Source organism: Dioscorea cayenensis, chromosome 18, assembly GCF_009730915.1.
Source record: "Dioscorea cayenensis subsp. rotundata cultivar TDr96_F1 chromosome 18, TDr96_F1_v2_PseudoChromosome.rev07_lg8_w22 25.fasta, whole genome shotgun sequence".
NCBI classification, from domain to species: Eukaryota; Viridiplantae; Streptophyta; class Magnoliopsida; order Dioscoreales; family Dioscoreaceae; genus Dioscorea; species Dioscorea cayenensis.
In genome coordinates this window covers 22,625,453-22,644,013 of record NC_052488.1, presented here as the reverse complement: position 1 = coordinate 22,644,013, position 18,561 = coordinate 22,625,453, and the positions used below count along the sequence as shown (strand labels likewise).

Genomic DNA, 18,561 nt, shown 5'->3' with positions numbered 1-18,561 from the left:
ACATGTGGAGGCAAACAATGGTAAATCAAGGATTAAAATTAGAACCTTTTTTTTTTTTACAAAAAAGAAAATGTTTTAGAAGACTTTTTCATTTCAATTTTTAGAAGACTTTGACTATGCATATTCTATGCTCTTCATCAACACAAACACAACATTACTTCAAAGCTTCATAAAGATTTCCATACATGAAATGGTATACAAACTACAAACTATAAAGCAGAGATGATACTGAATCTAATAACATCATATATGATAAAAACTATATAAAACAGCTCCAATTGGAAAACTTAGACATTCTTCAATGACCAAAACTGTGTTTCCAACCTCCAAACTCTTCAGTAATTTCCTCCTCCATCTAACATTAATTAAAACAAAAACTCAATCAGAAACAGAAACATTTTCAAAAGAAAATTAACATTAAAAAAATAAAAAATTTAGCATTCTATGTCAATTGATACCTTGAGAGTAAATTTAACACCAACTCTAATCTCTCCACAATAAGTCCTGTCAGCAAGCACCACACTATACTTACAAGGATGCAATTCACCATTTCCTTTTTCAACTCCCAAAGAAATCACATCAGCAACATTAATCCTGCATTACAAGCCACTAATGAATCCAAAAACTTGAAATTTTCTTCATATTCTTGTTCCTAATCATTCTCAAATCTCACTTACGTTGCTTGACCAACAAAATCATCAGCATTGAATATATCTTTATCCATGATTCTAAGGACAAGTTTCTGGTGATGCTCTGCAGCTTCTGCATTCTGAACCTGAAACTTAAAAGTCTCATTCCATGATGGATTCGTCCCTTGATCTGCACCACAAAAGTTATGCTACATTTAATCAAAACTTGTGTTGAAATATATTATATGAATAGTTTTTCACAATATTAACAAACCTTTTGCAACGCTGCTCTTTTGTTCTTGATTCCTATACTGGATCATGACATAAGGATCCATTTCCCCTGCAGCATTTCATTTCATTTAATCTGAGAAAATAATGATATATATATATATATATATATATATAAAGAGAATTAGGATGAGAAAGATGAAGAGATTAATTATGAACCTAATAAAGCAGTGTCATGCAAGCCTTTGGCATCAATAAGCTGGACTTCTAATATGCCTTTTGCCATCTTTGCAACTCAAATCTCTCTCTGTTGCTTTTCTTTCAGGCTTTTGGTGGAGATATATATGAACAAATAGATAGAAAGATAGAAAGAGAGAGATGGAGTCAATGCTGAAGAATTCTTGGAGGTATGCTATGAATCATTCCAAAGAAGACGTACGAGTTGACATTAACGACACGTCTCTGACTTTGATGGTTGAGTTATTAATTGAGCTTGCGTTTATATATATTTATATATATACATATACATAGAAGACGTGATCTGAACTGTTGAATCTTATTTGCACATTAATTTAATCAATCACAATTAAATTTTATTTCCATTTTATATGAAACTAAAAAATAAAACAATAACCTAACCACTCTATTTCAGTTTCTCTCATACTTTTTAATATATGGGACGTTCTAGGAAAATCTTTATAAGACTTATCTAAATAAAAAATATTCAATTACTTATTTATTATTATCTATAAATATATTTATATATTGTCATATTATTATTATTATTTATTAGTACTATTTTAATAAAAACCACAACCGTAGACAAATGGTAGATATGGAGGTGTATCAATTATAGTGCAAGAAAAAACATTGTACCACCCACAAAGAATCCATATTAGGATAAACAAATATCTTAGTATGTATAAATAGTACAAATAAAAGTAAAGTTTTGAACCCCATCTTCTTGTGAATTTTAGATAAATTACCACCGGATTACTCATATTTTTATTATCTCATGGATTGCATGATTACAACCATTTTCAGTCATGTTTAACATTATGTGCATCAATAATAATAATAATAATAATAATAATAATGAAAAGGATTAATTTATTGGTCAACAACGAGTACAAGACATGGTAATCTAGAACTTTGAACATAAGGCACCAACCGTCCAAAGCGGACTTAACTTTTTGAATTAATCAAAGGAAGTCAATGCTGTAAACTCGGTTTAGAAAAATCATAACCCACTTCAGACTTCAGTCATTAGATCATACATTTTAAAATCAACAAATTAAGCGATCTGGTGTCCTATCAATTTCAGTAATATTGTTAGCTTAAATCTAATTTAAACTTAAATTAATTTTATAAGTAAATTAGTTTAAATTTATAATATTTAAATTAACTGTAATGATCCATAATTTTATCATTTGATGGAAAAAAAGTACCTAACAACATTAATAAGATAAGGTCCCTGATCTATATACTTTTACTTAATATATGTACCACTCTTATTTTTATTTTTTTTTTAAAACAAAGTTTGCATTGCATTGCAAATATAGCATGGCATTGATCGCTACTAACAAATATAATGTGATTTATTAGGTTGATATAATGTGATTTATTAGGTTGATAGAAAAGAGAGGTGTTGCACACAACGGGGGACCCACAATCCCAAAAGATCTGTCTAATAGGGTGGGGTTGCCCCCACATATATGCACATGGACTCCCTCTTAATTAGGCGATGTGGGACTAAACCAGGTTTGCAACATTGCTCCCCGATCAAACCCGACGTCCTCGTCGGATCAAGTACGCTTAACTCAACGACACTTCACTCAAGGCACTTCACTCAAGGCACTTCACTCAGGTTTGTCCCTGGTCAACCCCTCTACTGGTCAGAACCCTCCGTTGGTCAGCCCTTCACCCAGTCCCACACCACCTGAGTGAAGCGAGGATGTCGGGTCTAATAAGGGGAGCAATATTGCAAACCTGGTTTAGTCCCACATTGAGGGGGAGTTCATGTGCATATATATGGGGGATAACCCCACTCTATTAAGCCGGTCTTTTGGAGTTGTGGTCCACCGCTGTGTGCAACAAGAGGCCACTTGTTTCCATTCTAATAGTACTATTATCAGTTATTCCATATATACCAACTGTTCATCCGTGAGTACTCAATAAACCGGCCAGTCAAACTGCATATCTTTCTCAACTACCATCTCCCCTTAACTTTTTTAATTTATAATCTGTCTTTATTATTAAATTATTATTATGTACTTATAAAAGAAAAATATAACAAATCAAATAGTTCTATCTAGTGCAGTTTGATAAAACCAAACAGTTGACTCTCATCTCTCAAGCAAAGATCATTATATTATATTTCAGCTCAAATTCGGTTTGCATTGAAATTTTTTTCATAAACTAAACTAAAATAGAAATGTAAAGCTCTTTGATTAAAAAAAAAACACTTCCCTTCATAACTTTATATATCAATAACGCACCCTTAAAAAAGTTAAGATCGAAACATTATCTAAAAATAAATAATACAAGAGAAAGAATTAGTCTAGTCACCACAACCAAAAGATACCATTTTTGAACACAGCGTGGTAAGCAACAGTTACCTGCGTTACTTACCCTTCAACATCAAAAGCCAAGTACTAGTCAAAACCCAACGTTACACTCCTCAGTCCTTAGTCCTTACTACGGTAAAAAAATAAAATACCCACTAACTTATCCCCCAGGTACCTCCTAACTAAACTAGACCCTCAAAACAATAGCCGTCGATCTCTCATCCAACGCTTCTGCTGAAAACTACGTGAGTGCACACATGCACACACGTATCTCGAATTGAGCCAATGATAACATTCCACGTATGGAGACAACATAAGAACTCAGTGCTATATAAGGAGGAGGAGGAGCACATCGCAAGAGAAGCTCACGCCGGTGGAGCCATGTCAGGCGTGTGGATCTTCAACAACAATGGTGTGCTCCGGCTAATCGAGAACCCCAACGGTAAGGCGATGGAGAGCTCTGGGTCTGGGTCTGGTTCGGGTTCGGCAATGGCGGGGAGAACTAGCGTACTGGTGCACGTGGCAACAGGGAAGGTGGTGGGATCGCACCAGGAGCTTGAGGGTCACTTGAGAGAGCTTGGTTGGGTACGTTACACCTTGGGAAATCAAGAGCTTATCCAGTACCACCGCTCAGCTTCGTCAGTGGACCTCATCTCGTTGCCGAAGAGGTTCTCGGATATCCGATCAACTCATATGTATGACATTGCCTTCAAGAACCGGAATGCGTTTATCGTCCGGGACCGGAAGCGGCCGTAGTGGCTGCTCATGCAATGGGACGCCACTAGCTTCTTTGCTTATATATCCTTGTTTTCTAGGCTTGTCTTGCTTTATATATTATGCTTTCAAATTAATACTACTACAAGTACCACCACAACCAATACTAAGTTACTAACAATAATAACAACAACAGTAACAACAATAAAAATAATAATAACTAGTCAAATTCCCTCTCCGTATTGAAATTTTTATAGCTTTTGAGTTTAGAGACAATACTATATATACAACAATGGAATTTATAATGTTATAATTAAATAGCCCCCTACATGTAAATTGTTGCCATTCCTTCGTTTTGAAAGTTCCATAAACATTTGTTAAATAATTATTTTTTAAATTATTAATAACGTGTGTAATATAAAAAAAATAAAATTATTTAAAATTATTCTTTGAAATACTTTTAGAGCGGTTTATACATATAATGATAAATAATTTTATATAATTAATATTTTCAAAAAAAAATATGAAAAATTTAACCTGTACTATTGTAGTACTGTAAAAAAACAGTAAAATATTGTTGAATTCTATATTAGTACTATTTATTCACATGTTTTTGGTTCTCTCCAAAAATGGATGTGCATATGATAAAACTCAAATCATTTAATTTGACATTTAGTTAAATTAATAAATCACTATTGTCCCAAAAAAAAAGGTACAAATCTACTAATATTAGCAAGGCCTCGAATAATTTATAATTAATATATCATGAGTTAACTAAGGCCTGGAATAATTTATAATTAATATATCATGAGTTAACTAAGGATTTATTAAGCACAACGAATCTAAAATTCTGATCTTACATTTGGCTGCATGCCAGCTTCTCCGCTTACCAGATGGTTTTTCAGTGACTGTGTAAACCCATCACAGCAACACATGAAATAAAAGGAATAATCGGAAATTTTGTCAACCTTTACAAGCATGATATAATATTAAATACATATGTACATAAAATCTCACAGTTATGAATAGTGTTAAAGGAAAGCCGAATGGTTATAGGTATAAGGTATTATTCATGTTTTCGTTATAAAATATACAGCTAAGGGCACTCCTTCAAACAGAAGCAATCAGAGAAGGCCATGGCAAACGTCCGTGAGAAACTTTGAAGTAGAATTCTTAAGTGTAGCAGATTTGATTATGTCCACAAACTCAGGCTGTCAGGAAAAGAAAAATACAAAATTTAGATTAGCCATGCACAGTGGTGCGACACATTCTAAACGAATACATGGATGTACATTCTCAATAACTACCTCAATATAACGATATATATATATATATATATATATTAGAAAGATAACATAAACTTGAAGCTGCATCTTTATCAGTATGATTTTTGTTGCAGGTCTATTGATCTAACTTTAGAACAATGGAATTGTCGTTCAGCATGTAGGAGAAGTTCATTTGAACATCAACAAGCATGCAAGAGATCATGGGAACTTTCTAGTTACCGCAAAGTTATTATAATGGTCACTGCACCAAAGAATATAAGGTATTTTACAGTTATATTACAAACCTTGAGAGATGCTCCACCAACAAGGAATCCGTCGACATCAGGTTGTGTTGCCAGTTCTTTGCAATTTGCTCCACTGACAGAGCCTGTCACAGCCACGCATTATAACAGATTTTTTACTATGATTTTCAAGATTTTCTACTCATCATAATGTGCGAGTAGTAACAAACTCAGTTGAAAAGGGAAGGTAATTTGAGGAAAACATGCCTCCATATATAATCCTAATTGAAGCAGCAACTTCAGGACTGACATTTGTATGAAACCACTCCCTCAGAACAGAGTGCACCTGAAGTAATTTTCAAAGCAAATGAGCAAAATTGAAGCTCATGTTTACTGAATAAAGCTCAATATATATGAAAATAAGAATGTTCAGACTACAGAAATATACTATCCATATAATAGACAAGAACATCATCTAAACAACAGAGAAAGTAGAGATGAGTTGGTAGAACATACTTCCTGAGCCTGAGCAGGACTTGCAACCTTGCCAGTTCCAATTGCCCAAACTGGTTCATAGGCCACTACTACATTGGTCCAATTTGATATTCTCTCTGCAAGAGTAAACCCAGAAACTTGTCATTGAGAATGGTATCAATTATAAGAAATACAAAAACCTAGACCCAAACATGTGACAAATTTAACTGCTTTTATATCTGTTAACTGAAACCTATATACAGATTGTACAAATTAAGGCAGGTGTATCTTCATATGCGGTTTATCAGAATTCAGAGTTAGAATGAAATTAGTCCCACAGCACTCTGATCCAAGCAGTAAAATATGATAACAACCAAACAAGAGCATATTCCCAATTGACCCATGAAAAATCAACTTCAATCAACAGTTCACTCAAGAACCACTCAGAAAAGAAAATTCCATTTCTGAAATGCATTTCTTCAGCAGAAGCGCCACCTCAGAAGATCTTTCAACTAGCTTAAAAGTTCTTGCCAGTATTATTTAGTAGTAGTAACATAATATATTCCAATAGAACTGTGTTAACACCACCCTTCTAATAATCTCAAAATAAAATAATGAAGTGAAGTCAAATTAAAATAATATGGATATTAATAACTCATTCCAGATTCAGATAATGCGGGGCACTGAGCATTAACACCATACTGAAGAGTGACCACATCAACAGAAGAGATTGAGTTACTCATACGATTGGGGCAGAGAAGGGAAATTACCTGAAATGGCTTTTATTTGTGCAGCAACTATGTCCAGAGTTGATCCTGATTCTCGCTGCTCAAGAGTCTCACCAACACAAGCAATGACCTTGAGGTTTTTAGCAAGTGCATATGCAACTTTATCTCCAACAAACTGGCATTGAATAAAGGCAAAGTGATATGTAGATAATTTATGAATATGAACAGTGAAAGACCAAAAGTGCTTAGCATAATGTAACTATTGAGACAACAAATTCAAGAAGTTGGGTGACACTTGAGCCTTACTAAATTTATTTTGTGAAAAGCTTGAGTTTCAGAACTGAGTTCCATGTTTCGGAGCTAAATTCAAAAAGGGATATGTCTTAATCCCATTCAAAAGATAGAGTTTCAGAACTGAGTTCCTGGTTTCAGAAGTAAATTCAAGAAGGAATATCTCCATTCAAAAGCTAGAGTTTCAGAACTGAGCTCCCAATTTCAGAACTAAATTCAAGAAGAGATATATCTTAAATCCATTCAAAAGATAGAGTTTCAGAACTGACTGCCAGGTTTTGTTAATTAAACTTGAAAAAGTAAAAATTCTAGGTAACAGTTTTTGTATTACCGAAAGCAGAATTATGGCGAGATTATCTAAAATTCACGCCAATATATTCAAGTTACATGCATTGTCAATTGATCTTACTTCATTTGATTCACCAAGCAACAACCTTCTTTCTGAGTGTCCTAGAATAACCCAAGAAATCCCAAAATCCACAAGCATCTCAGCACTGAAATGGCAACAAAAACAACATAAAACATGCAGAAGTTACTTTGGCAAGTAAATAAATAAATAAAATAACTTACTGTACAGTTAATAAAAGTTAGCTGAATACCACAAAACCAAAACATGGATCAATACGAAAGAAAACCAGTAAAATATCATCATGCTACTAAAATATTTGCAACAAAAGATCAGCGATAAGGACGCTACAAACAATACAAATTCCTAATTATTCCAATCCAAGTGTTCATGTGTTTCTGTGCATGATAAGCATTAATTTCTAGGTGTCAACCTCTCAACCTAAAAAAATGTAATGCATTATAATGCAGCTCTAGTAGCTTTTGAATGAATACTATACTCAGCAAATCCTACATTTATTATTCATTTTTCACATTTAAATTAAAATCAATAAGGAGAAGCTAATGAAATCATCATGACGTCCAAGCCAATGGCAAATTTCTCCAAGCTCATAACTAACAACAAATGCAATTTAAGTTGAAAAATCAATACTCACCTAACCTCCCCAGTGAAAGCTCCTCCCTTTTTTACCCAGCAATTCTGTGCAGCAACATGAAAATCAGGCCGCAGCAAGCTTTTCACCAAAGGAAGGAACACAAACGGAGGGCTAACAACAACCTCTGCAAAACAAAACATTGGCCTAACTTCTTCAATTCATTAGATCAATCTAAAACTTTTCATCATGAATGTTAGATCTTCAGAGCATATTAACATTTAGCAAAACTGCAAATCAAATTAACACACCCACAACATCCTGCGGCGGGACTTCAGCCTCATTCAGGGTGCCAACAATCTTCTTCACTTCTTCAGTAGTTCCATTCTAAAAAAAACCAACTAAATATCATCAATCATATGAAAAATAACAACTTGTATCAAAATTCTCACGAAATCATCAATCTAAACATTTGTTCCCCAAAAAAATAAAATAAAATATAAACCAAATATATTCATTCATCCATTCATTCAATAAACTCTAATATCGATAAAAAAAAAGGATCATCCGATCAACCAAACAACGCACTTAAACGAATAATATACTACATTCAACGAATAATAACTTCAAAAAACGATGAAAATCAACAAATAATGCGTGAATTGATAAGAAATTAATCGAATTACGCATTTCCAGTTGCCTCCAACGAAGAATTTCCTGGCCATTTTCTCCGTCCGAGAAGCAGCGAACGATGCGAAGGGTTTGGAAAGCGAGCGAAAGCGGAGGTGGTTGGGCAGGCCAGTGAACAGTTAAATTACGGTTATACCCTTCTAAAGGCGCGATTCATTAGCATCGTACGTGCTGTGTGTTATCCATACACACGTGAAAATCACGTGAGACAGATAGGCAGGCCGGGCTTCAGATTAAAGTCTGGTCCACATGGTCCCGATTTAGCCTGTTTAAATCAGAATGTTTTTTTTTTTAAATAAATATTTTGAATTTTAACTTGATGAAAAATAATGTGAATACAACTGATAGAATTTAGTTTTTTTAAATATTGTAACTAATAAGGAGCCTCTGGCTTTTCCCTTGTCTTACCCTTTTTGGAACACTGATCACCTTTTAGCTTTAGAGTGATTGTCATTATTTTTCTTAAGCCGGCCCGGCATTTGTGTCGCTATGAGTTATTTTATTTAATAATAATAATAATAATGTTGCTGATTAAGCCTCTTTAAAGCATAGAGTAATTTAACTTGGCTGTCCAGTAAAAAATGGACTTTCAATTGTGATATACAAAAATAAAAAAAATAAAAACTTGAAGGGGGTCATCAGTCAAATTTACCACAACCAAGTCTACCAAAATAAATAAATAAATAAATAAATAATCATATATCAGAATCAGAAAATCAGAATGGAAGAGGACAATATAATAATCTGTGTCTAGTGTCCTCACTCACATTCACATAGACTGACCAAAACCACCACCATGATCCTTCAATAATCATCACAAAATAACACACAAAAATCCAAACACCACCGTGTGTATCTGTGTGTGTACACGCGTGTGAGCGTGTGGAATAATTGGACAAATAAAAAAGCAAGGAGACATGGTAGCACTGGTCACGGTGATGGACACCAGGCCCACCACACCACACCACCCTCCTCTGCCAAGATAGCGACATTACTAATCGCTGACACTCTCGACGAGTGCCCGGGAGGTCGCGTCCACATCGCCCTGTCTCCTTGTGCCGCAATGCCCGGACTAACAACCACCCCCTTCTTCCTCGCGGGTCCCCCACCCACCACCACCACCACCACCTCCTCGGTACACTAACCCACCCCCACCTTTTTTTTATCTTACTATTCATACAATAATAATGTATCAATGCCGTAGTAGCAGTATTAGTATTACTGGTAAAACTATAGTCATTCACTGGTTTTCACCTCTCTTTACGTATTTAATCCTGCATGCACTGCTGCTGCTGCTGCCTGCTGCTACTACTGCTGCTGCTGGTGCTGTGCCCACACAGACTGAGTGGTCACACCCTCTCTTCTCTGCCCAGGAGCGTCCCAGATTCCTCAGTCTCTCTTTCTTTATAGTAAGTAACTCCTCATTAATCAATCTAGTTAATGCTATTCACCGTTACTTTAAAGCATTATGCTGTTTTGTAAAAAACGTAACCCACTTGTAGGCCACTCCTTTTTGTTTTTCCACTGCAAACTTGGAAATGACTTAACGGATACCCTTCTTTTTTTCTCTTTTTCCTTTCCTTTCTGCTTCTCCTCTTCTTCTTTCATTCTCTTATTACGTCACTATTAAGCTCGCGTGCCCTTCTTTTCCGCTCTCTGCTTTTCTTTTATCTGTTCATATATATATATATATATATATATATATATACCACCTTGTGTAGCTCTTCTTCTCTCTGGTGTTGGGGCACAGTGCAGTGGAGAGGCGCATCTGTGTGAGTTCTTCTTCTTCTTCTTCTTCTTCTTGTAGATAATGTGCTGTTCTTTTTTATGTTATTGTCCTGCAAGTGTTGTTTAACTAGTAAGATGTGGTGTGGTCTAGATGTTGTGCATGATTTTTATTCTGTGTCTGAGAACTAAAAGATTTGCTCATCATAGACAATGAAAAATAAGCCAAAAAAAGTATGGAAACAGAAAGAGAGTCAAAATCAGTTAAAATGGGCTATGATTTATATTTCAGATTTATATATTATGAAGATACCAAGACCATGGACATTGGCTTCTCCAGATGAAAGAAAGGCAGCGGTGGAGAACTGAAGAAGATAATCTATTACGTGCTTATGTGAAGCAGTATGGACCCAGAGAGTGGCACCTCGTGTCTCAGCGCATGAATGTGCCACTAGACAGGGATGCAAAGTCTTGTTTAGAGAGGTGGAAGAATTACCTCAAGCCTGGCATCAAGAAGGGATCTCTTTCAGAAGAGGAGCAGCGGTTGGTGATACGGCTTCAGGCTAAGCACGGCAACAAGTGGAAGAAGATAGCTGCTGAAGTCCCTGGCCGCACTGCAAAAAGACTTGGTAAGTGGTGGGAAGTATTTAAGGAGAAGCAACAGAGGGAATTGAAAGATAGTAACAAGCCAATTGTGATTGAACAAGGCAAGTACGATAGCATTCTTGAAAACTTTGCAGAGAAGTTGGTGAAAGATAGAAGAATTACCCCATTGCTCATGGCAACTCCATTGATTCCACCTTGGCTTTCCAATTCTAATACTAGTCCTGCTGTAAGGCAGCCTTCTTCGCCTTCGGTCACTCTTACGCTCTCACCTGCTGCTATCCCATCAGCACCACCACCATCTTGGCTTCAAGCAGAGAGAGGAGCAGAGAATGGTCTGGGGTTGAGTAATGTGCCAAACAACATGATTCCTAGTGTTCCTACAGGCAATGGCCAGATGGTTTCAGAGCTTGTGGAGTGTTGCAGAGAGTTGGAGCAAGGCCACAGGGCATGGGTCTCACATAGGAAGGAAACAGCATGGAGGCTGAAGAGAGTGGAGCTGCAGCTGGAATCAGAGAAGCAATGCAAGAGGAGAGAAAAATTTGAGGAGTTCGAAGCCAAGATGAGGGCACTGAGGGAAGAGCAGCAGCTTGTCTTAGAGAGGATCGAAGCTGAATACAGAGAACAAATTCTGGGCTTGAGGCGAGAGGCTGAAGTGAAGGAGCAGAAGCTTGCGGAGCAGTGGGCGGCCAAACACATGCAGCTAAGCAAGTTTCTTGAGCAAATGGGTTGTCGTCAATGGCCGGGAACTGAGATGAACGGCCGCTGAGCTGCAAATGTTATTCTATTGTTGCTATTTGAACATTCTGAGCATGTCATCTACTATATTTCTCTCTCTCTCTCTCTCTCTCTCTCTCTCTCTCTCCCTCTGTGTTTCTGTATCTGTCTCTGTCTCTGTCTCTGTCTCTGTGATTTAGAGCTTCTTATTCTGCTGTACCTGGCATGAAGATTTTGTTTCCTGTTAGATGTTTGGAAAATGCATATCATAATTGTATACAGGATCATTGTGCACTTGGTTTTTACTACTCCTTACAGGTTTGATATTCTTATGAAGAATGTCCCTCCCTGGCAACAGCCACTGCTCTGAGAATAGAATCACTTGGTTGAAGACCAGACAATACCATTTCACTGAGCAAAGCTTCACCATCCTGCAACTTCCCATCTATGCAGAGAATGCGAATCAGCAAGCCATAACTTGCAATGTTAGGAACCATGCCATTCTCTTTCATTTCTCTAAACACCTTGAGAGCCCTGTATGAGCTGCCTTCCCTGCAATAGCCATGGATTAACATGTCGTAGATAACATGGTTTGCCTTCAGACCTTTCTCGATCATTGATCGAAACAACTTCGATGCATCCTTCATATTACCTTGCATGCACAACCCACGTATTAGCACCCCATATGAATAAGCATCTGCCTCTAATCCAGCTCTCTCCATGGAGTTAAACATCTCAAAGGCCTTTTCCATTTCATTCTCTCTCGCAAAAGTATCAATGAGAATAGTAAAGGTTATCTTGCTAGGAGCCAACCCTCTCCCAGTCATTTCCTTGTAGACATTCACAGCTCCTGATAAATCACAAGCCCGGGCAAAACCAGCCAAAAGGACATTATAAGTAACCAGACTGGGAGAATAACCACTTAACTTCAACTGACCCAACACTTTAAGAGCATTTGGTAACTTCCCTGCTTTGCAATACCCATCCAAAACTAGATTGAAAGTAATCAAACTCGGACTAATTCCATCCCTTCTCATCTTCTCCATCAATCTCATAGCTTCTTTGACTTTCTTTTGCCTGCAAAGCCCGCCGATGAGAGTGTTGTACGTGACAACATTGCATGCAACACCCTTCAGACGCATTTCATCAAACAGCTTGAACGCAGGAGCCAAGTCAGGATCTTTACATAGCTCATGGATCAAAGAGTTGAAAGTGTGCAAACTTGGGAAGACTCCATTGCTTTTCATGTCTTTATAGAGTTGAAAGCCATCACTCCTGAAGCCTCTCTTGAAACAGCCATTGATAAGAACGGTGTAGGTGTACTCATTGGGAACTAAACCAACCTCGCTTAATCTATGAAACAAACTCTTAGCCTCTTCCAAGTCGCCTCTTTTACAATGACCATCAATGAGAATGGTGTACAAGACGACGTTGGGAACGTTGCCGGTGAGTTCAAGATGATTGAGCAAATCAGAAGCTTTGCAAAGTTCTCCGGCGTCACAGAGACCATGAATGGTGATGCCGAAGCTATAACTATCAAGCGGAATCCTGCCCTTCACTTTGTCGAAGAGAGTGAAGGCATTGTGGGATTGGCCGGAGTTGAAAAGGAGACGAAGGAGGTTGTTGAAAGTATTTGAACTTGGGGTCAAGTCGTGATAGAGCATGCGTTCGAGGTACAAAACAGCAACCTCAGCGCGTCGTGATTGGATTTGGTTTTTGATCAAGAGGTCGAAGATGATGGAGTTGGTTTGAGGATTGAGATTCGGTTGAGTTTTTAGGATTTTATGAATGAGCTTCAAAGGGTGATGAAACTGAGCCATTGCGTGTGTGTGTGATGCGGCTCAATGACCGAGAGTAATATATATATATATATATAACCATTAACCAGCATAACTTTGGTATTTATAACAATAAATCAAACGTTGTTCCATTGCGCATGGATGTTACAAAATAGTTACATAAACAGGAAAATTTCCCGTATAACACAAGGGTTACACAGATTGAGCGCTTTGTTGATTAGATGATGATGATAAACAAAACAAAGTGAAAGCTAAAAGGTAAAGGTTAAGACATTATAATAGCCTTTTCAAGAGCTAAACTTGCACGTTCCATAACCTGGAAAACCCAAAAAGAAACCAAAGAATCAAGCAATTGTTAGTTAATCAAAAACAGAGTAAGGACTTGGTAGGGAAGAAGGTAACAGAACTAACTAGGATCAGTGGCGGTGATAACGCCGGTCTGGGAGAAGTCGCAGTTGAAGTCATGGCGACCGGCCTTCTGAAAGTAGGAGTTCATAGCGAATGAGGCATGGGCCAAAAGCGTGTTGGGCTCGAAGCAAGCACCACCCACTTCGATCTGTTTGCAATCCGCTCCGTTACTACAAGCGTAGTCAATGTTGTCTTGCAGGGCCTGGTTACTCGCACCCAACTGTGCCACGCACCATCTTCTAGTTGGACTCGGTTGCACCCCACCGCCAGACTGCAACCAAATTCAAGTTCAATTAAATAAAGAGATTAAAAGGAAAGATGCTTGCTTCTTTGAAAATTTAATAAAGGCTGCCACAAAAGCCTATATTCACGTGACATCCCCGACCGGAAAGTCCTAACAATTTGAATCACATCTACACTTTTGGCAAAGAATCCAATGTAGAAAAATAATCAAAAATAAATTTTTAATTTCTTAATTTAAAAAAATGGTAACAAATTACTCAATTTGTTAATTCATAGCCAAAATATTGAGTTTTTGTTAGTCAGAGAAGTACGCATACAAAGAGAAGCACACGCAACCGCAAACCGAGAATAATGGCGGAAACGCGAACCGCGTCACTTCAACCAAAGCGCAGCTGTCAATCACTAGTACCGAAACGGCGAAACGAGAACGGGAAAAGGAACTCCGGTCAAAGGTGACTCACCTGGCCGCCGCGCAAGATGCCGACGTCGTAGACGGGTGTGAGATCGGGGCGGAAGAGGCCGAAGTTTCGCTCGGCGATCGGTCCGGGCTTGAGATCCTCGTTGAACAAGGAGAAGATGTAGGTCTCGAAGGTTCGGTTGGGCATCCGAGGCGTTCCTTTGCCGGAGTTCACTTTGCGGATTAGATTCAGATTGAAGGATCTGGCGTCCTCGACGCTGACGCCGGCTTGATTCGGTTCCGCCATTGATGGCCACCCTGTTTCACCGACGGCGATCTCGACGTCGCCGTAACCGAGACGGTTCATCGCTGCGTAGACGGCGTCGAGCTGGGCATCGAACATGTTGGTGTAGTTGATCCCGGTGGCGGGATCGTACTTGCCGGGGTTCGGCCGGAAGAGAGCGTAATCAAGGGTGCGATCAGTGTAGCCGAAGTAAGGATAGGGGTTGACGATGAAGGGGGTTTTGGTCTCGCGGTGGAATTTGAGCATCGGACCAAATATTACCCTATCGTAGCCTCGGCGGAAGCGGCCGCTAGAGGGGGGCTCGGAGGCGGAGAGGATTCCGAGGGAGTGAGGGGTGGAGACCCGAATCTTGTGGAATCCAGCGGCGGAAAGGGCCGCGGAGAGGGATCGCATGGCTGGGACGAGGCGTGCGATGAGGAATTTATCAGAGGTAGCCATGATCTCGTTTCCGACGGCGATGAGGGAGATATCGGTGGCTGGGTAGAATGGGGCAACATTGGCGGCGACCCAGGCCCGGGCGGCGGTGGCGTTGGCGAGGGAGGGGATGTCGCCATTGGGGGCGGTAATCATCAACGAGATTCCAGTGCCGGCGAAAGCACGGATGAAATCGGGATTGCAGTCGAAGAGCTTGACGCGGTTGATGTAGGTGCGTTCCTTGATGAATGTGGCCACTTGAGCGGGAGGCGGGAGGTTGTCGGCGAAAGCACCGTAGTTGACGCCGATGGAGACAGCGGTGACGGAGGAAAAGAGGTGGATCATCACCATGAGGACGGCTAGGGTTTTGGCCGGAGATAATGGCGCCATTACTGGAGATGGATCGTGGGAAGTCGAAGGATTTGATTTTGATTCGAGGGAAAGAGAAGGAGGTGTATTTATGCTCGTTAGAGTGATGTAAGCTCGAGGAAATGAAGAGCTTAACCTCAATTGGTTACGTGGCGTGTTCTTATTCGTTTCTAATTTAGATACGTGTCAAAATAGTATTAGTGAAATTCAAAGTTTAATGATCTCGCGGGGGCGGGGAACGACCACACTGTGTGCTTCGTGGGTTTGACTATTTCGACGAAACAAGAACCCAGATTGAACTTTTATATTATTATTATTATTATTATTATTATATAAATTTATTTTAATTAATTAAATCCGCGTTGTGTTTGATGTAAGACTAGTTTAATTCTGGTTGGAGTTTTAAAAATAATAAATGATAAATGAAAAGACTTATACTGATTGGGTACGTGGCCTTACAGTATTTAGACAGATACAATGAATGATCATAAGGTCGAAAAAACACGGAAGGCTATTAAAATTCCCCTTCAAAATTATATATATATATTAGAAAAGATCATACGTGGACCCAATATTTTTAGATTTTAAAAAGATATAAAGACAGTAAAAGTTTAAAAATACAGGGAAACAACATGTATGAACGGATTGATTGATTCAGCTATTATTATTACGATTAAAATTTATGATTCGAATTAAAATATTATATCTTATTTTTTATTGTTTATATATATATACATTAATATTATTCAGTTGAATTGAATAATAGAAAGCACTATTTAAAAATACAATAATAATGATCATTTAAAAATTGGATTATCATCCAACTGTTAAAAGATGAACTTGCTTAAACTGAAAATCTAAGAACATGCATCTATCCTCTATATATATATATATATATATATATTTATATATCATGAGTTTCGAATATATTATTCCAACTCAAAGAACATATTTGATGGTTCACTTCACTGATTTTTACATTAAGTTTTTCAGTGGCAACAGAATATAAAGTAGATAGATGATGATTTCTCATTAAATTTCAGAAAATTGTACACAATATAAAGAGGGAGATGAAGAAGATAACTATAATTCATATCCAGGCATAAGAACAAGTACTACAAATACAATATAATCCCATCAAGACAACAGTAGTACTCATTCAGGCTTTATTTCCATTTAAAACATCAGCATAATAGTTAATTAATTCATTAATAATATATTATGATCTCCATCTTCCTTCCAAGACTTTTAATAACTCATTTGCAGTTGCAGGGATCACAGGTGCAGTTTGACCCACACTTGCAACCCCCATTTTCAGCTCCAGCAACCATCTCAAACTCCTCATTTTTCCTACCAATTAAAAAAAAAAATAAAGAAAAATAAAAACATATATCACTAATTAATCCTTAACCATCAATGATACATACCCATTCTTTTCTGCAACACCAACTATCATGGTGACACTAGTTGTGCTCCTCTCCTCAGCCAACCCAGGATACATCTGGCATCTAAACTCCATGACATTAAAGATAAGTCAGTAAGTTAAACAACAGGTTTAAGTTCACTAATAAAAAGAAATTAAATGGTTATGGAAATTTGAGTACCCTCCACATCCACTGCCACACTTGCATGAAGATCCACACCCACAGTTTCCTCCACAGCAAGACATTGTCAATGAAACAAAGAAATCTCAAGAACAACAAAAACTAAAGATCAAAGCACTGAGTATGAAGAAGGAGATATGGTGTTACACTGCTATTTATAAAGGTGGTGAGAGACGCGGATGTTTATCCACCATCCACGTGTCCCAATCTCGGCCGTTCACACGCAGTTGCGTATCAGTTAAAAGGCTGAGCAAAGATATATTTTTTAGAGTTGGAACTTGGAATATTAAAAGGAAAGGTTTGTATTGAATTGAATGTTTGAAATGTTGAAAGTGACTTTAATAAGCATGATATACTTCATGATATTATTAAAGCAACTAGTTTTATTATTGTTCATACGAATATAAGAACGAAGGAGATGATATTTATTATTTATTGAGGTTGCTTTAGTGGATTCATAACTTGATTTTTTGTGGGGCCTTTGGATGGGAAAGGACGGGTTAAAAATTCGAGGAAATGGATGGAGGATCCCGCAAAGGCTTCCATCCCTTAAAAGTTAAAACCCATTTTAAATTATATATAATAATATTAAAATTACATATATTCTATTATGATCTTTTTATATAAATAAATACATGCTTTTAATTTTTAAACCCCCCAAAAAATATATATAAAGTTGATCCGCGCGGTAAACTTGGTTCACTTGATCAAATCAAGGATTATATGTATATATATTAAAAAATGAACTAATCACCGTATAATAGTGAATGAATTATATTTTACTTAAAATTAACAAATTATTTTGTTATTTTTGTATAAAAAGTAAAAGGTTGGTCAGTTGTATGCTTATTACCTTTTTGTAAACAAAAAGAAAATAAGGCATTGTATATAAATATAATTAAAAAAAATAAAAATAAGGCATTGTTTGTAAATGTAATTAAAAAAAATAAAAAGAAATCACGCCCACCGTGGGGCTCGAACCCACGACCACAAGGTTAAGAGCCTTGCGCTCTACCAACTGAGCTAGACGGGCTTGTTTGTGCGGGCAAAAATTCGAAATTTAATTAATCTATAAAAATTAGAAATTTAAGTAATCTATAAAATAAATCACGTTTGTACATTTGAAAATTTATATCACTCACCCAATTAATAATTTCTTTTTTAAAAAAAATATTGTATTTAAAATGAGTCTCCAATGTTCATTGCCCACAT

At 37.3% G+C, this 18,561-nt stretch overlaps 7 protein-coding genes and 1 non-coding gene across 12 annotated transcripts; 2 read left to right on the top strand and 6 right to left on the bottom strand.

Annotated features, from left to right (window-relative positions):
* Positions 1–158: 158 nt before the first annotated feature.
* Positions 159–1,243, bottom strand: LOC120282557 (elicitor-responsive protein 1). Its single transcript, XM_039289389.1, has 5 exons — positions 1,077–1,243; positions 904–969; positions 678–819; positions 459–594; positions 159–355 (listed from the first exon to the last, which is right to left on the bottom strand). The coding sequence occupies exons 1-5, from the start codon at positions 1,141–1,143 to the stop codon at positions 299–301; spliced, it is 468 nt and encodes a 155-aa protein (XP_039145323.1). The 5' UTR covers positions 1,144–1,243; the 3' UTR covers positions 159–298.
* A 2,466-nt stretch (positions 1,244–3,709) lies between these two features.
* LOC120282943 (flowering-promoting factor 1-like protein 2) lies at positions 3,710–4,180 on the top strand. The gene has a single exon (XM_039289774.1). The coding sequence runs from the start codon at positions 3,710–3,712 to the stop codon at positions 4,178–4,180; it is 471 nt and encodes a 156-aa protein (XP_039145708.1).
* Positions 4,181–5,072: 892 nt separating this feature from the next.
* On the bottom strand, positions 5,073–8,872 carry LOC120281697 (triosephosphate isomerase, cytosolic-like). The gene is made up of 9 exons (XM_039288398.1): positions 8,763–8,872; positions 8,388–8,463; positions 8,140–8,263; positions 7,548–7,632; positions 6,890–7,022; positions 6,162–6,256; positions 5,913–5,991; positions 5,709–5,791; positions 5,073–5,349 (listed from the first exon to the last, which is right to left on the bottom strand). Exons 1-9 carry the CDS (start codon positions 8,799–8,801, stop codon positions 5,263–5,265), a joined length of 801 nt encoding a protein of 266 aa, XP_039144332.1. The 5' UTR covers positions 8,802–8,872; the 3' UTR covers positions 5,073–5,262.
* Positions 8,873–10,354: 1,482 nt separating this feature from the next.
* Positions 10,355–12,053, top strand: LOC120281820 (transcription factor AS1). Of its 2 annotated transcripts, none has more exons than XM_039288513.1 (2): positions 10,355–10,538; positions 10,832–12,053. In XM_039288513.1, exon 2 carries the CDS (start codon positions 10,832–10,834, stop codon positions 11,861–11,863), a length of 1,032 nt encoding a protein of 343 aa, XP_039144447.1. In that variant the 5' UTR covers positions 10,355–10,538; the 3' UTR covers positions 11,864–12,053. The 2 variants fall into 2 exon arrangements, with proteins under 2 accessions (XP_039144447.1, XP_039144446.1); XM_039288512.1 differs by having other exon boundaries at positions 10,357–10,538; positions 10,784–12,053.
* On the bottom strand, positions 11,889–13,651 carry LOC120281818 (pentatricopeptide repeat-containing protein At4g11690). The gene has a single exon (XM_039288510.1). It carries the CDS (start codon positions 13,629–13,631, stop codon positions 12,141–12,143), a length of 1,491 nt encoding a protein of 496 aa, XP_039144444.1. The 5' UTR covers positions 13,632–13,651; the 3' UTR covers positions 11,889–12,140.
* A 43-nt stretch (positions 13,652–13,694) lies between these two features.
* On the bottom strand, positions 13,695–16,009 carry LOC120281819 (glucan endo-1,3-beta-glucosidase-like). 4 transcript variants are annotated; one of them, XM_039288511.1, is made up of 3 exons: positions 14,723–15,997; positions 14,022–14,289; positions 13,695–13,926 (listed from the first exon to the last, which is right to left on the bottom strand). In XM_039288511.1, the coding sequence occupies exons 1-3, from the start codon at positions 15,764–15,766 to the stop codon at positions 13,898–13,900; spliced, it is 1,341 nt and encodes a 446-aa protein (XP_039144445.1). In that variant the 5' UTR covers positions 15,767–15,997; the 3' UTR covers positions 13,695–13,897. The 4 variants fall into 4 exon arrangements, 1 of the variants encoding a protein (XP_039144445.1); XR_005542808.1 differs by lacking the exon at positions 13,695–13,926 and adding an exon at positions 14,573–14,636 and having other exon boundaries at positions 14,196–14,289; positions 14,723–16,009; XR_005542806.1 differs by lacking the exon at positions 13,695–13,926 and having other exon boundaries at positions 14,196–14,289; positions 14,573–16,009.
* A 795-nt stretch (positions 16,010–16,804) lies between these two features.
* Positions 16,805–17,497, bottom strand: LOC120282376 (metallothionein-like protein type 2). Its single transcript, XM_039289183.1, has 3 exons — positions 17,350–17,497; positions 17,173–17,253; positions 16,805–17,095 (listed from the first exon to the last, which is right to left on the bottom strand). Exons 1-3 carry the CDS (start codon positions 17,412–17,414, stop codon positions 17,002–17,004), a joined length of 240 nt encoding a protein of 79 aa, XP_039145117.1. The 5' UTR covers positions 17,415–17,497; the 3' UTR covers positions 16,805–17,001.
* An 812-nt stretch (positions 17,498–18,309) lies between these two features.
* Positions 18,310–18,382, bottom strand: TRNAK-CUU. Its single transcript has one exon. It is a non-coding gene; the product is annotated as a tRNA-Lys (tRNA).
* Positions 18,383–18,561: the final 179 nt, after the last annotated feature.

Bases quoted from the DNA above. Each gene is read 5' to 3' on its own strand.
- LOC120281820 (XM_039288513.1), top strand. From the start codon at position 10,832: ATGAAAGAAAGGCAGCGGTGGAGAACTGAAGAAGATAATCTATTACGT.
- LOC120282557 (XM_039289389.1), bottom strand. From the start codon at position 1,143: ATGGCAAAAGGCATATTAGAAGTCCAGCTTATTGATGCCAAAGGCTTG. The intron at 970-1,076 runs GTTCATAATTAA...GAAATGCTGCAG, and splicing joins GCATGACACTGCTTTATTAG to GGGAAATGGATCCTTATGTC. The intron at 595-677 runs GTAAGTGAGATT...CTTGTAATGCAG, and splicing joins GATTTTGTTGGTCAAGCAAC to GATTAATGTTGCTGATGTGA.
- LOC120281818 (XM_039288510.1), bottom strand. From the start codon at position 13,631: ATGGCTCAGTTTCATCACCCTTTGAAGCTCATTCATAAAATCCTAAAA.
- LOC120281819 (XM_039288511.1), bottom strand. From the start codon at position 15,766: ATGGCGCCATTATCTCCGGCCAAAACCCTAGCCGTCCTCATGGTGATG. The intron at 14,290-14,722 runs GTGAGTCACCTT...ATTTGGTTGCAG, and splicing joins GCATCTTGCGCGGCGGCCAG to TCTGGCGGTGGGGTGCAACC. The intron at 13,927-14,021 runs GTTAGTTCTGTT...TGGGTTTTCCAG, and splicing joins TATCACCGCCACTGATCCTA to GTTATGGAACGTGCAAGTTT.
- LOC120281697 (XM_039288398.1), bottom strand. From the start codon at position 8,801: ATGGCCAGGAAATTCTTCGTTGGAGGCAACTGGAAATGC. The intron at 6,257-6,889 runs GTAATTTCCCTT...TTACTCTTGCAG, and splicing joins ACAAATAAAAGCCATTTCAG to AGAGAATATCAAATTGGACC. The intron at 5,792-5,912 runs GCATGTTTTCCT...TGGCTGTGACAG, and splicing joins AATTAGGATTATATATGGAG to GCTCTGTCAGTGGAGCAAAT.
- LOC120282376 (XM_039289183.1), bottom strand. From the start codon at position 17,414: ATGTCTTGCTGTGGAGGAAACTGTGGGTGTGGATCTTCATGCAAGTGT. The intron at 17,254-17,349 runs GTACTCAAATTT...CATGGAGTTTAG, and splicing joins TGTGGCAGTGGATGTGGAGG to ATGCCAGATGTATCCTGGGT. The intron at 17,096-17,172 runs GTATGTATCATT...TTTAATTGGTAG, and splicing joins GGTGTTGCAGAAAAGAATGG to GAAAAATGAGGAGTTTGAGA.
- LOC120282943 (XM_039289774.1), top strand. From the start codon at position 3,710: ATGATAACATTCCACGTATGGAGACAACATAAGAACTCAGTGCTATAT.